Source organism: Ahaetulla prasina, chromosome 15 (genome assembly GCF_028640845.1).
Source record: "Ahaetulla prasina isolate Xishuangbanna chromosome 15, ASM2864084v1, whole genome shotgun sequence".
In the NCBI taxonomy this organism is placed as follows: Eukaryota; Metazoa; Chordata; class Lepidosauria; order Squamata; family Colubridae; genus Ahaetulla; species Ahaetulla prasina.
This window is the reverse complement of record NC_080553.1, coordinates 2,577,994-2,593,848: the sequence shown is the minus strand read 5'-3', so window position 1 is coordinate 2,593,848 and position 15,855 is coordinate 2,577,994. Positions and strand designations below refer to the sequence as shown.

The 15,855-nt window shown below is 48.0% G+C and overlaps 1 protein-coding gene across 4 annotated transcripts in view; it reads right to left on the bottom strand.

Annotated features, from left to right (window-relative positions):
• MSI1 (musashi RNA binding protein 1) overlaps nt 1–15,855 on the bottom strand; it is a 59,309-nt gene that overhangs the window by 8,106 nt on the left and 35,348 nt on the right. For 2 of the 4 annotated variants that reach the window (XM_058158644.1, XM_058158645.1), the window contains exons 7-11: nt 14,648–14,696; nt 5,785–5,867; nt 4,119–4,236; nt 3,835–3,915; nt 2,493–2,549 (exon numbers count right to left, since the gene is read on the bottom strand). In XM_058158644.1, the coding sequence (XP_058014627.1) occupies nt 2,493–2,549; nt 3,835–3,915; nt 4,119–4,236; nt 5,785–5,867; nt 14,648–14,696 (388 nt within the window). The remainder of the gene's footprint in view (nt 1–2,492; nt 2,550–3,834; nt 3,916–4,118; nt 4,237–5,784; nt 5,868–14,647; nt 14,697–15,855) is intronic. The other 2 variants (XM_058158646.1, XM_058158647.1) reach the window with 1 other exon arrangement.

The window sequence follows — 15,855 nt, the reverse complement described above, 5'->3', positions numbered from 1 at the left end:
CTGGTCCTTCTTTTCATTAAACTAGACATACCCAATTCCAGCAACCCTTCTTTATATGTTTTAGCCTCCAGTCCACTCATCATCTTTGTTGCTCTTCTCTGCACTTTTTCTAGATGAGATGACATCATCCTGACAATCCCTAAACTCTGTGATGCCCCTAGGAATTCCCCTGGGTCCAATAGGCATTTCTAGAAAATACCAAACAGGGCTTTGAAAGGCTGCCAGTTTGTTCAATGGGCAGACAGACAGACAGAGAAAGCAGAAAAGAGGATACAGTGAATTTATGCTAGTTTGCCTTCCAGTCAGTGAATGACTGGCTAGGAGCTTAGCTGGAGATGAAACTCCAAACTGGGTTTGTCATCCAGAAAGTGGCGAAAACCCAACTGCGGAGGACATGTTGTCTGAATGCCTTCTGACTCGTCTTTGTTACGGATTCTAGGCCAAACAGGCCACCAACTGGGTACAGCTGGGATTCATCCATCTGTGATAAAACCGCAGGAATTCCCATTTTGTGGAACGTTTGATCGGTGGCTCCAGCCTGATTGGCAGGAGATGAGATGAAAGACCAGGATGCTCTGCTGAAGCCTTTTGCTCTGGCTTTGCATGGCCGAACTCTCAGCAAACCATGTTAAACTGAAGGCCACTTTTACAGAGGAGGAAGAGTCGGCCTCCTAATACAGTTACTTAGGTTTCTTGAGACCTTTCCTTAACAAGGTTTGGGGTATCTATTCAAGTGATGGAAGTTTGTGGTAGTTGTGAGTAGAATTCTGGTGTGAAAAGAGCCCCGCAAACTGGCAGAGTCCTCTGGCATCTGAGGAGAGAATAAGAAACTCCATCACAGTGAGTAGGATGAACTTCTGGTGTTTGTCACCTCAGGATGCAAGAGAGTCATAGAATCCTAAGGCTGGAGGGGACCAGTGAGGTCTTCTAGTCCAACCTCCTGGGACTCCCCCTATACCATTCCAAACATTGTCCAGTCTCTTCTTGAAAACCTCCAGTGATGGGCCACCCACAACTTCTGTTCCATTGATTGATTGTTCTCACTGTCGGGTTGCCTCTCTCTTTAACAAGCTTTCACCCACAACTGCTTGTCTTGCCCTCTTGGTGCTTTGCAAAATAGGTTGAAGCTCCTCTTCTCCGAGACAGCCTCTTCAGTCCCGGAAGAGAGTCTCCCGTCACCCCTAATCCTTCTCTCTGTTAGTCGTAAGCTTAGATGATTCAGAAAGGCAACATTTTCCTTTCAAGTCCAGTTGCTAAGAAGTGGCCAAGAAAAGGTCACCACTTCATCTTGGCTTCTCCCTTCCAGATGTTTGGAATGGATCTCACACAGGCAGTTTTGAAAAAACCCAGCTCCTCCAAAGGAGCATTTGAAAGGCAGCCTGTGAAGTACATGCCTCTGGAGGAGGGGGGTGCAACCGTTTCAAGCGGGGAGCTTTGTGCAACCTCCAAAATATTTGTCTGAGTGCAAAATGGAACATGAACATGCTGGAAAAATATTTGGGGTTCAGAACACATGGCGGGGGAACAGGGCTATTCCAATATTCGAAGCAGGAAGCTTTGGGAAGTTTCACATTCAAAATCGTTTGGAAAAATAATGCTTTGCACAATCCTCTGAAGGAGAAGTTGACCTTCCGGGTATTTTGAAGCTGCAATTCCCAGAATTCTCAATTACATCTGACTAACAAACTTAAAATTCACGTAAAAATGCAAGTAGAAAAAAATAGGGACCACCTTTGGTGGGAAGGTAACAGCGTTCCGTGCGCCTTTGGTGTTGAGTCATGCCGGCCACATGACCACAGAGACGTCTTCGGACGGCGCTGGCTCTTCAGCTTTGAAACTGAGGTGAGCACCGCCCCCTAGAGTCGGCAACGACTAGCACGTATGTGCGAGGGGAACCTTTACCTTTAACTTTAACAAACTTAATGAACATTCCATCAAAATGTTGGAAAAGATGCTATAAGATTTTTTGCCATCAAAGACTAATCCGGCTCTCCTCTTAACAGCAGCCACATCTGGAGAGCCAACATCCTTTCCTGATGTATTTATTTGCCATGGCTTCCAGGCTGTCTCTTCAGTGGTTCTCACCTGCAGAACCAGGTGCTCTGCTATGGAAGGATGGCACAAGAGGCAACATAGCTACCCAACAGCGTAATCGGTGGTTTCAACAGAGGGTGAAGAGCAGAAAACAATGGATGATTTGGAGACGGAGAATTCAGGCTCCTCCTTTTATCTAAGGGTGTGAGAATGCTTTCCCCCCCCCCCTCGTCAAGGAGCCGCTGTGGAGTGGGGAACAAATGTCCCAGTGTCCATCCATTCCTCTCTCTCAGCAGCTTGACTCCCCAGACCCCCATCCTGATGCTAAAGCCAGAGACCTTAGACCTTAGGCCTGCCAGCAACTCCCGGCCTCCAAAGCCACAAGGCAGGGAAAGTATGACCCACCCGCCCACCCTTCTCTTTCCAGCTGTTGCAAGGAGAAAACCGGTGGGACTGACCTGTGAGCTCAGGGAGGACAGGGGCACTCGGGAGGGGGGTCCGCTCTACCCGGAATTCTAAAAAGGAAAGGCAAGATAACTTCAGATGCTCCTTCATGTCCACTCTGGGACAGAGGAGCCAGCAGAGGCAAGGGTGGAGGAGGAGGAAGAGGAAGGAGCGCAAAGCCAAGCACAGGAAATGGAACTCCTCAGAAAGGCTGCCCGAAAACAGCTGGAGGAGGAAGCCCCCCTTCCCTGGCAGCTTCCAAGGTGGCCTTGCTAAAAGTTATCAGGTAATGCCATCAGCTTTTGCCCCACCTGTGTTAGAAGAACCCAGAGGACACATCTCATGGCACTTTCTGGTGGTCTGTGCAAGTGAAAACTACCAGTCTACTAAGTGTTTTTTATCAGGGCAACCTGGTCTACCCAGATATGGGACAGAGCAGACTGCTTCCCTGTCGCCTTTCAGCCCTAGTCCAGGAGCCTTCGTAGGCACTATTTCTTTGTCAGTAAATATAAATTTAATACAAATATATTGGTCTACTTAATGTGCTCATGCATTAGGCTGAGTTTAAGGCTGGAGAGGGCAGGATACGGATGTCATTCAAAGAGAAAATAATACCCAAGGCAGAACATGGTTCTCCTGTGGCTTTCACATGTCTCATTTTTCAGAAATGCACCCCAAAAGGCAGACCCTCGCCTTTAAAAACATTAATGCCAAAATGCACACTTTACGGAGAAAATTGTGGACAGAAGGGAGTGTGTAAAGTGCTTTACAATTTCTGGTTTATTCAGAGGGTTTTGGGCCCTACCGGACTTCCTCTCACACCTCTGGCACCTTAACCTTTGTAAAATGCTCCAGTTTTTGAAAGGAAGTGATTCTGGGGAAAAAATGCTTTTAGGGTGTAAGCAGTCGTACAAGGAGAAACTCCAAAAGTGGGAGGGCCACCATCCAATTTCTCTAGTAAATCTTGCAGCAAGGTTGAATTAAATCATGTTTCTAAATCTCAGCTACTTAACGATGGGTTGAAATCCACACATCTTAAAGTTCATTAGCATGGCCGGCTGGAGAATTCTGGGAGTTGGAGTCTATGAATCTTAAAAGCGGCTGAGGTTGAGAAACCCTCAACTAGATGACCTCTGAGAGCCACTGTAACTCCAGGACTCTTGAGAATTCAACCAGAAAAGAAAAGAAAAACAGAATTCCTTTCCTATTTCACCTCAGCTTTGGAGGAGGCCTTTCACATCCTCCCTGGGGGAAGAAGGACAATTTATAAAGAATGGTTGAGATGTTTGACCACGCAACAAGATTCCACTTCTGGGACAACAAAACCAACACAAAATTAGAGGAAGAAAGACCTACCGGGAAACTGGTAGGTATAGCCAGGTGCAATGCTGGTGTAGCTCCGGCTTGTGTAGGTGGCCGCCTGGAAACCTGGGTACCCTATTCTCAAAGAGAGAAGAAGATCAGAAGGCCTCATAAAGAAAAAAAATCCCCCTCCCCCCTCCCTTCCATCTACATCCAATTTTAATTTGGGAGGACAGAGAGGATGAGGCGTGTGGTCCTTTCTCCGCAACGTGCCTGCAGTTCTCTGGTTCTTCCAGAAGAGGGCGCTGCGTGAGGAACAGCCGCTTTCCCATCCTTACCTAACATGCCGATGCCCAACATGAAGGCGTCCATTCCGTAAGGCATCACCCGGGAGCGTCCCCTCGCGGAGCCGGTGGGCGACATCACTTCCTTTGGCTGAGCTTTTTTACATTCCACCTGGCACCAGACACAACAGGAGGTCAAGCTAAGATAATCCTACAAAAGGGGGCGCCACATTTTACGGCTACTGCAGGGCACTCGCCTGAACTTGGACAACAACTGTGGGCCCCTTACAGCAGGGGTCTCCAACCTTGGCAACTTGAAGACTTGTGGACTTCAACTCCCAGAATTCCTCAGCCAGCTTTGCTGGCTGAGGAATTCTGGGAGTTGAAGCCCACAAGTCTTCAAGTTGCCAAAGTTGGAGACCCCTGCCTTACAATAAAACACGCACAATTCTCACCTAATTACATCACATCCTTCTATGAATAGTAATTTATTAAATTTATACGCCACCTCACTCCCAGGGACTGGGCAGTTTATGAGCGGTTAAGAACACTTAAAATTAGGAGCAATGCAAAGCCACAAAAACAAGGCAGGCCGAAAGAGGAGAGAGGGGCAAACCCAGATGGGCACAAGGAAAAGAAAGAAAGGGGCATCCATCATCTGGCCTGGGTGAAGAGCCACATTTTCAGGGCTTTGAAAAACCCGTGGGGATGGGGGGGGCGTGAGGGCCATTTGAATCTCAGAAGGAACCTGATTCCAGAGGGCAGGAGATGCTAACAGAGAAAATTCACTTCGAGGGTGTGATAGGTGGCATTACTTAATCGATGGAACCCAGGGGTGAAATGCTCCCGGTTCGGACCGGATCACTCGATCCGGTAGCGATGGCAGCGGGTGGTTTGGAGAACTGGTAGCAAAAATCCCTCCCCCTCCCCATGCCCAGCAGAGCCGCGCGATCATCAGAGGTTTTTTTTTAAAACTTTTAAAAGCATTTTTTCTTCAGCCGAAAAAATGCTTTTAAAAATAACCAAAAAAAGCCTCTGATGATCGTGCAGCTCACCTGGGATCGTCAGAACCTTTTGAAAGCATTTTTTCAGCTGAAGAGGTTGTAGAAAAAATGCTTTTAAAAGTTAAAAAAAAAGTTGGCCATGCCCACCCAGTCACATTACACACACCCCCCACCAAGTCATGCCCACAGAACAGGTAGTAACAAATTTTACATTTCACCACTGGTGCCAACCCCGCCAGATCAAACCAGCTGGGCAGATACTATGGAGAAAGGCATTTAGGAAGCAGATCTCAGCCTCGCCATCTCCCTCTGCCCTAGAAATGCTGCACAGGATTGAAAAAAAAAAAAAATTTCAGCTTTGCACTTCCAGTTGTATAGACCAGGGGTCCCCAACCTTGGCAACTTTAAGCCTGGTGGACTTCAACTCCCAGAATTCCCCAGCCAGCTTTGCTGTATAAACTTTATAAGGAGTATAAACCCTTCCATTCCCCACCATCCAGTCAGAGCTGAAGAAGCTTCTTGGATGAGAAGCGAAACTTCTTTGAAGAAAAACCAGAAAGTCCAGTTGCCTCTTGAAAAAAAACGCACCTTTGGGAGTGCAAAGGCCATGGCTGCCTGACCCTCAAGTCCAGTGGGAAGAAAGGCTTAGCAGCAAATGGCAACATCCCCACCAACTCAAACCCACTGACACCCCATCCAACTTTCTTTGCTCTAACCATTTTGTTGTTGATCTCATGAAAGTGGATCTCGCAGACTTTCTCCACGATATCTTCGCTTTCAAAGGTGACAAACCCAAACCCTGAAAGAGAAACACACACACACAAAAACACCTCAGTCAAGTCAAGAAGCCCCCAGGAAGGCTCCAGCTCAAGTCTTCTGTCCCTTTCACAATCTATCATCTTCTTTTGACGACCCCATAATCATATGCAGGGTGGAGTCTGGGCAACTGAATGGAGCTGAGTGTTTAGTGGCCAGATGCCCTTCCTGTTGCCAATGCGGAGTTATATTCAGCAGATAGATTCTCATCGGGCCCAGAGAGAGAAATGTCTGTCTCTACCTGATAGATTCTTCCTTTCACAATCTATCATGAGATTAAAACAGCCACCAGGTTGGCCCACTTCAAAACCAGAAAGAGAAAAGGGACGTTATCCTATTCAGTGAGCAATGTCCGTGTTTTTGACCTGGGAGGGTGGCCAACCTGAAGTAGGACTGGCCAGCAGAGGCAAATGCCGCTTCTAAAAGATGTGGACAACCTGTGACTAGAAAAGAGCTGAGGAACACGGACATCGGCAGTCCATCTCTCTCTCCCGTCTTACCCTTCCGAGCTCTTCCTACCCACCCCATCATTTCAAAGGCTGCCCCTGCAGAGGCATCGGAGTTGGCACTCTCTGCCCTGTTGGGTCACATCCCCCTCCCCAGATTCTCCGTGGGCAAGACGGAGCAGGTCCGGTCAGCGTTTCACAGCAGGCCTCAGCTCCCCCCCCCTCCCCCAGTTACTATGGCAAAGTTAAGTTGCTTTTAAAAATCCTGGCTGCAAATACCAGCAGCGGCTCAGATTTCCTTAAGCCCCGGAGGATGGCAGCCAGGAAGCCAGGTACCAAAGAAAAGATGAGGGCAAAGGAAGGGAGAACCGAGTGTGGATGAGGCCTGGAAAGTGGGCCAAGGGGGAAAAATCCAGAGCTGCATTTCTCTGGTTAATGGGGGAGACTGGGAGTAGGAAGGAGGGGGAACAGAATCCGCCCTCCAATACAAACTGCCCTGTTCCAGTTACCTATTTATTTGTGCAATTTATACAATTCACGACATTACACAATACTTATCATAGTCGACGAATGAGCAAGGTGCAGGCATAAAAGCTAAGAGAACATCTGCAGGCAGAAATGCTATAAAAAGAAAACGCTACGTCTTTGCTTAGGGCAGCAAGATTTGGAAATACGGGGGCATGGTGCGTGAGTTTAGAATAGAATGAGCTGGAAGGGACCTCAGAGGTCTTCTAGTCCAACCCCTTGCTCAAGCAGGAGACTCTGTACTATTTCAGAGCAATGATTACCCAGTCTCTTCTTAAAAACCTCCAGTGTTGGTGCACCCACAACTTCTGCAGGCAAGCTCTTCCACTCATTGATTGTCCTCACTGTTAGGAAGTTTCTCCTTAATTCCAGGTTGCTTCTCTCCTCGATTAGTGTCCATCCATTGTTTCTTGTCCTGCCTTCTGGTGCTTTGGAGAATAATTTGACCCCCTCTTCTTGTGGCAGTCCAGGAAATACTAGAATACTATCATGTCACCCCTAATTCTTCTTTTCTTTAGACTAGTCAAACCCAAATCCTGCAGCCGCCAGTCCAGGTGAGGAAAATTTGGCGGTAGCATAGAGCAGCGGTCTCCAACCTTGGCAACTTTAAGCCTGGTGGACTTCAACTCCTACAACTCCCAGCTTTGCTGTCTGGGGAATTCTGGGAGTTGAAGTCCTCCAGGCTTAAAGTTGCCAAGATTGGAGACCCCTGGCTTAGAGGAAGGCAGGTCTATGCTGTTTCAGTTCTTCTAAGCATTAGGAAGGTGCAGAGGCTTCATGCATCCCATCAGTACAACTTAAAACTAGAGAAATGAGCAAGTGGCTGGGAGCTTGGCATGGGAGTTCAACTGAGGTGAAGGAAGAGGCAGAAAAAGGAAGAAGGAGAGCCAAGAAGGGAGACTGACTGCTGACTGACAGCTGCTGTTGATTCTTCCCTTAAGAGCTGCTGACTGATTGGAGCGTTGCTTGCTACTGATCTCGTTGGGGCAGCTTCAGTGGACATATAAGGAAGCAGCTGCCCAGAGTACCAGGTCACAGAGCAAATGAAAAGGGTGGGCCAGGAAAAATGCAACTGAGGGAAGTGTTGTTGTTGTTGTCTGCTGTTGAAAGATGATTGTGAACAGAGAGATCTGCTCTTGTGACCTGCAGGGAATGTGGTGGGTTTATTTTCCTGTCTGAAGACTGCAAGAAGTATACTATACACGCTGCAAGTGTAGGCTGGTTGCCCACCTAGAAGAGAAGCGGAAGGGGCTAGAATCAAACGTGACATGAAGAATTCCTGGGCTGGGCACAGAAAGCCCTTGTGGAGGCAAAATGGCACTGAGAAACGAACCCATTGAGAAGAAGAACGCGTATTCTCTGGGGCTGCAGAAGATTCCAGGGCCTGTCAAAGAGAATGTCAGGGTTCCAAGCAACACCCCAACGAAATCAAAGTCCAAGGCTTGAATAGAATTTGTGGCAGGCCTGAAGGCTCAAAGGTAAAAGACGGCTTCCAGGTCTGACAGAGGATGTCTCTAAAGCCTTGGACCAGAGAACAGCTGACATAAGATTTTGGCCTGAGTAAGAGGCCTCCAGAAGCTGTAGAAAGGGAAGAGTTCTTCCCTGCTTCTGCCCTGAAAAGATGGAAGCAGATGGACTCTCTGTTGTGAGAGGCTGAAGCTGCACTCTTGTCAGTGTGTGTTGCCTTTTTGGATTACACATTCAGGATGGGTCAGAAAGATTCACAAAATCCTTTTAAGCCCACTGACACAAATATCCTTTTCTTCCCAACGGATGAAAACTGTGACCTCATCAGAGATAACCATGAAGGGACTACGAACTGCTGGGCAGAATGGTCCAGGAAGGAGCTGGGGGTCTTTTCTCTATATTTTCTATCCAAGGAAGAAGAGAGGGAAGAAGAGAGCAACTGCCGGTGAAGATGGTCCCAATAACTCTCATTTCTGAGAGCCTGACGAGGGGTGGAGGAATATCCTGGAAAGTCACCTTGCAAACCGAGCCAGATGCTGTAAACTGGAAACTGCCTAAGGCACGAGGGAGTCCCGAAAACGAAGCATCACAAACAATGGGCCTGGGCAGAGATGCTTGGGATATGAAGGCCCCAATGAGAAGCCCCTTCATGTTCTGTGGCTCCTGGATTCCAGTTCTCTGTATAAATGCACAGAATATGGGAGAGTGTTATGGAAGTGTTGTCCCGGTGCCTGGAAGCCGTACGGGTCTGGATGGGGAGAAACAGGCTCAAGCTCAATCCCTCCAAGACAGAGTGGCTGTGGATGCCGGCATCCCGGTACAGTCAGCTGCAGCCGCGGCTGACTGTTGGTGGCGAGTCATTGGCCCCGATGGAGAGGGTGCGCAACTTGGGCGTTCTCCTGGATGAACGGCTGTCCTTTGAAGATCATCTGGCGGCCGTCTCCAGGAGAGCTTTTTACCAGGTTCGCCTGGTTCGCCAGTTGCGCCCCTTTCTAGACCAGGATGCCCTATGCACGGTCACTCACGCTCTCGTGACGTCTCGTCTGGATTACTGCAATGCTCTCTACATGGGGCTCCCCTTGAGGTGCACCCGGAGGCTCCAGTTAGTTCAGAATGCGGCTGCGCAGGTGATAAGAGGGAGCCCCTCGTGGCTCCCATGTGACACCTCTCCTGCGCAGACTGCACTGGCTACCTGTGGCCTTCCGGGTGCGCTTCAAGGTTTTGGTGACTATCTTCAAAGCGCTCCATGGCATAGGGCCGGGATACTTACGGGACCGTCTGCTGCTACCGAATACCTCTCACCGACCCGTGCGCTCTCACAGAGAGGGACTCCTCAGGGTGCCGTCAGCCAGGCAGTGCCGTTTGGCGACACCCAGGGGAAGGGCTTTCTCTGTGGGGGCTCCCACCCTCTGGAACGATATCCCCCCAGGACTTCGCCAACTTCCTGACCTCCGAACCTTTCGCCGCGAGCTTAAGACACATCTATTTATTTGCGCAGGACTGGACTAGATTTTAAATTCAAATTGGTTTTAATGGGGATTTTATTATTTTTATTATTATTGTTATTTTAATTATTTTAATTATTCGACCAATTATAATAAGTTTTTTAATGGATGTTTTATTTGTATTTATATGTATGTTTTTATCTGGTTGTGAACCGCCCTGAGTCCCTAGGGAGATAGGGCGGTATAAAAATATGAAAAATAAAATAAAATAAATAAATAGAGAGAAGAACCGGCAGCTTTAATGCGGGAAGCTGAATAAGCCTTAAGAGGAGGCTCAGATACCGGGCACCTATTACCACCTGTGGTGGACATGTGGAAAAGCAAATTGGACAAAAATACATACATGGTTATAAAAAAATGTTAAAGCAGCATATATAGATTATGCCAGAAATATTTCTGTTAGGTATAGTACCAGAAAAGTATAATAAAGGGAATATATACTTAGTAATATTACATGTTTTGACAGCAGAAATACCTACAGAAGATGTAATTAAAAAAATACTAGACAGTGCAGAAATGGACAGTTTGACATTCAAGATAAAAGAAAAAGAAGACACGGAATATTTTCAAACATGGGACTTGTTTTATCATTGGTTGGATAATAGAGGTAGAAATTAGGAACTGGAAAAGTACATAAGCAAATTGATCCAGACAATACGCTGTTCACAAAGCACTTATGTATGTAAAGAGAAAATGTGTAAATAAACTGTTAAAAAAAGACTTAAAGGAGGCTTCCCTGAAGCAACACTCAAGGCAGGGGAGGGATTTTACCAGTTCGGGCCATCCGTTTTATTTATTTATTTATTTATTTATTCGTATTTCTATACCGCCCTATCTCCCTAAGGACTCAGGGCGGTGTACAGCCATATAAAAACACACAAATGTACAGAATAAAAACATTCAACTAAAAAACTTATTATAAAGGCCAAATATTTAAAATAAGATATAAATAGTAAAACCCACTTTAAAACCCAAGCTAAAATTTAGTCATTTAAAAATTTAAAACCCTAGTCCAGTCCTGCGCAAATGAATAGATGTGTCTTAAGCTCGCGGCGGAAGGTCCGAAGGTCAGGAAGTTGACGAAGTCCTGGGGGAAGCTTGTTCCAGAGGGTGGGAGCCCCCACAGAAAAGGCCCTTCCCCTGGGTGTCGCCAGTCGGCACTGCCTAGCCGACGGCACCCTGAGGAGTCCCTCTCTGTGAGAGCGCACGGGTCGGTGGGAGGCATTCGGTGGCAGCAGACGGTCCCGTAAGTAACCCGGCCCTATGCCATGGAGCGCTTTGAAGATCATTACCAAAACCTTGAAGCGCACCCGGAAAACCACAGGCAGCCAGTGCAGTCTGCGCAGGAGAGGTGTTACATGGGAGCCACGAGGGGCTCCCTCTATCACCCATGCAGCTGCATTCTGAACTACCTGGAGTCTCCGGGTGCTCCTCAAGGGGAGCCCCATGTAGAGAGCATTGCAGTAGTCCAGGCGAGATGTCACGAGAGCATGAGTGACCGTGCACAAGGCATCCCGGTCTAGAAAGGGGCGCAACTGGCGCACCAGGCGAACCTGGTGGAAGGCTCTCCTGGAGACGGCCATCAAATGGTCTTCGAAAGACAGCCGTCCATCCAGGAGAACGCCCAGATTGCGCACTCTCTCCATTGGGGCCAATGACTCGCCCCCAACAGTCAGCCGCGGCTGCAGCTGACTGTACCGGGATGCCGGCATCCACAGCCACTCCGTCTTGGAGGGATTGAGCTTGAGCCTGTTTCTCCCCATCCAGACCCGTACGGCCTCCAGACACCGGGACAGCACTTCGATAGCTTCGTTGGATAGTTTTGTTCCAATGATCAGCTGGGCCCGCCTGCTGGGCCCTGAACTGCACACACGTGCGCAGCGAAGCATGCAATCACCGAACCAGTTGTTAAACCGGAAGGTTCCCACCACTGACTCAAGGGTGGAAGACAAGGACCGAACGGCAGGACTTACTCAAAAGGAAAGGATCGCATGAAAAAGGAGAAGGAAGAGCATTATGAGCGAGGGAAGTCCATAGATGTGCAAAGAACCAAAATTTCAGGATAGAAGTTCAATCAAGACCATCTGGATAAGAATACAACGGAACCAAAACAGGAAGTCCTTGACTTACAATCATTTGGTTGGTGACCATTTGAAGTTTAAAATGGCACTGAAAAAAATGATTTACAAGAGGTGTTCACACGACCATTACTACATCCCCATAGTCACGTGATCAGAATTTCAGCACTTGGCACCTGTGGGTGACAGATGGAGGGTCCTGGGCTCTTCCCTCGCAGCTTCTGACAAGCAAAGTCAATGGGGGAAGCCAGGTTCACCTAACAACCATGTGGTTCACTTAACAAACATGTCAGAAAAGGTGGTAAAATCAGATCAAGCCAGTTCTTGTCCTCTCTCTCTCTCTCTCTCTCTCTCTCTCTCTCTCTCTCTCCCTCCCTCCCTGTCAATTTCATGTCAGGGTGGACTTAAACCTTACCTAAGTAGAATTTGTTGATGACTGAAACCTTGGGAGAGTTCATGGTTTCAGGGGACAGAGGAACAGAGAAGAATGGGGCTTGTATACTGGACTGGACTAGAAAAGCTGGTTTGCTAAACCTGAAGAAGAAAAGCATCTTAGGAGAAGAAGAAAGCCTGTGAAATAGGATACTGACCATGCAAATGCAAAATGGATTATTAATTATTATTATTCCTACAATTATATCCCTGCTATGGCAAATTCTGCTTAAAAACTCCCTTTTTACAAATCTCTCATCTCTTAATTCGGGGGAAGAGTCAGAATGACTGGATGGAGCTGAGCGTTTACTGGCCAGATGCCCTTCCTGATGCCATGTGGAGTTTGCAGCAATATTTTTTGCTTTGTGCCCTAGGAGCCATTACCTAATATTGAACTCTCAACCTTCTGAGTGGCAGGCGGGCATTTTTCCTGCTGGAAGGAAAAATGGGAGGCATCGAAAGAGACCAGCGTAGATACATGCAGAGCTTTCTAAAAGAAAGAGGGAAATGTGTAGAGAATGGAAGGAAGGGCTGAAGCTCAGAATGAGGTTGGTCTTGTGAGAAATGCCCTAAAGAACTAAGCAGGGGTTTTCAGCTGGATAAAGAGGCAGCAGGTCTATAGGTCTATGGAGATTCTCAGTCATCCAGGTCATGGCTGTCCCAAAGGTGTTCTTTCAGAGAAAGAAACTGGGCTTTCTTGTTTTGCTAGAAGATGTTTTGGAAAGAAAACACCTTTGGGAGAGGCAGTAGGCCTGTTGCAAGGGGGATGGGATAAATCGATTCTATAACAAGTGACGGCGAGAAGGCAGAAGGGAGGCACAGCCAGAGCTGACCACGTGGAAAGAGGCAGTCGCAGCTCAGGACAAAAAGAAGATGAAGAACACCTAACACCAATTCTCAAGGCCAAATGAATTACATCCTAGAGTAGTGATGGCCAATCTCTTCAGCACCAAGTGTCGAAAAGGGAGTGTGCATGCATTCTGGGCCCAGAAGAGGAGCTGCCCAGGGCGCATGCGCCCTCCCCCCCCCCCCCCCGAAAATGAACTTCCCCTTTCAGCTACTGAACTTCCGGTTTGAGCCAACTACTCTTCCGGGTTTCTGGCGCGCATGCTGTATGCCTTTTGCTGCATGCAAAAAGGCCAGCTGATTGTTGCGTGCGCATGCGCGCCAGAAACCCAGAAGAGGAATGGGCGACACAGCAAATGTCAGGCACGCGTGCCTTAGGTTCGCCATCATGGTCCTAGGGCAGGGGTCTGCAAACTTGGCTCTTTTAAGACTTGGGGACTTCAACTCCCAGCAAAGCTGACTGAGGAACTCTGGGAGTTGAAGTCCCCAAGTCTTAAAAGAGCCAAGTTTGCAGACCCCTGTCCTAAGGTATGAAGGAATTAGCAGAGGATATTGCAGGGCTACCCACTGCAATCTGCAAGAACTCTTGCAACCAGCAAGGCTCCAAAAGACGAAGAGAGCATTGCTGTCCCTCCCTTCCTACTGAGGGAGGAGGAGAAGGACTCGGGTAATTACAAACTGATGAGCTTGAAGTTTATCCTGGACAAGGGCCTCGTTCGTGTGTGTGTGTTTGTAAGCCCCTGCATAGGATGCACCAGTGATCAAGAGCCGGCCTGGGCTTTCCCGAAACAGATCATGCTGGACTAATAGCATCTTTCTTGATAGGGTTATTAGCTTAATTGACTGGGGAGAATCCCATGGAAATAATGTACTTTCACCTGGGCAAATCATTCAAACAAGCCCACCTATCCTTGTGAGTGAAATGATAAAATATGGGCTGGGTGATAGAGCTGTTAAAAGTACAGGTAATCCTCAACTTACAACAGTTCATTTAGTGTCTATTCAAAGTTACAACAGCACTGAAAAAAGGGACTTATGAATATTTTTCACACTTATGACCATTGTAGCATCCCCAAAAGTGGTTTTGGGCAGCCTCAAAAGGGCTTCAACAGATCCTGCAGGTGGGCAGACTAGAGCAGGGGTCTCCACCCTTGGCAACTTTAAGCCTGGCAGACTTCAACTCCCAGAATTCCCCAGCCAGCTGGACTAGAGGACCTCTGAGAGGCCCCCTCTTTGTAACCAAACGCCCCTAGAGGGAAATCGGGAAAAATCCTCGGGCCAGGCAGCCCCCTGTGACTCTTCCTCGGCTCTCAGGGTTAACAGGGAACGTGGGAGCCCCACTGATCTCAGGCAGGTGGGCAAGAGAAGAAGGGCCCCCTCTTTGCTTGCTCGCTCGTATCACCTGAGGGCTCTTGATTGGGGATGGGAGGTGCCGGAAGGGGCCAAGCTCTGAGTCTCTCTCACCTCGGTGCCGATTAGTTGTCTTGTCAAACATCAGCATGGCATCATCCACCTGCAAGAAACAAAATAATCCAGATGGGTGAGGTCAAATGAGTGGCTGTTGGGGACAGAAGGGTGAAATAAAAACCAAAATAATTGCTAGGAATAACTTCCATGTTAGGCTACGATAATCGATTAGATAACGTATTTGGGGCATTAGTAGAAAGTAGACAGTGATAAAACTATTTGATTACCTATTACAGTTTTAAGCACAAGCGGAGGAAGAGGAGACAGGAAGCGTTTTCCCTGCAATGCCAACAGGTCTTGAACATCTGGAGATGTTCCTAGAGAACCGAGAGTAGCGAGCTCCTCACCCCCGTCTGCAGAGATCCAGGAACCTCACCGGTCATCTGTGTCACTTAAATCCAGAGCTGGCAGGAAGCTCTGGATTTCAATCTGTCCCTTGAGAAGGAAAGCGTCAGAGCTACCAACCGTTTTATCTTCCAAGCCTAAAATGGTGTGTGTGTGTGTGTGTGTGTGTGTGTGTGTGTGTGTGTGCAGTCAATCGCAAATGCAAACTTTCCCCTCGGTAACTTACTCCTCTCTAAACCTTTTGAGGAAAGGAGATCCTCCTCACTATTCTGTCCATGTGTGAAAAATCCAGCCACCGCAGGAAAGGTGATAAAAGACCTGCCGGCCTTTGTCAGGCAGGAAGCAGCTGGGGGGTAAATTATACCCCATGATGGCAAGATCATCGCTGGCAGGTTGAAGACAGAACAGATTCTCTGGTGTGAGATCACAGAGCCTTGGGAATCGGGGATTCCAAATGTAATAAAATGCCCGGCTATATCGGCTCTTTGGAAGTTTCACTTGGTTCAAAGGGACCTAAAGCCATCATCATCAACGCAAAGAACTTTGGCTCTTGGTTGGTCAAGTGGCAGGAGAGTCCCCACGATACAAATGTTGATTGGTTCAGCCTGCCCTCACTGAAACCCTCCTCCCCCCCCCCGTGTTTGGGATTACAGCTCCCATCATGCTCATCCAACACGGACAACGGCCAAGGCTGCGGGAGCTTACAACAGAAGGATGCAGGCTGAGAGGGGCTGCTCCTATTCCCAGGAAAGATGAACTGGGATAACCTGACGAGGGGCTGCCAGTCAGAAGCTAAAACAAAATCAGGTCAGCTGTATCGATGTTCATATTTTACACCAGGGGTCGCCAACCTTGGCAAC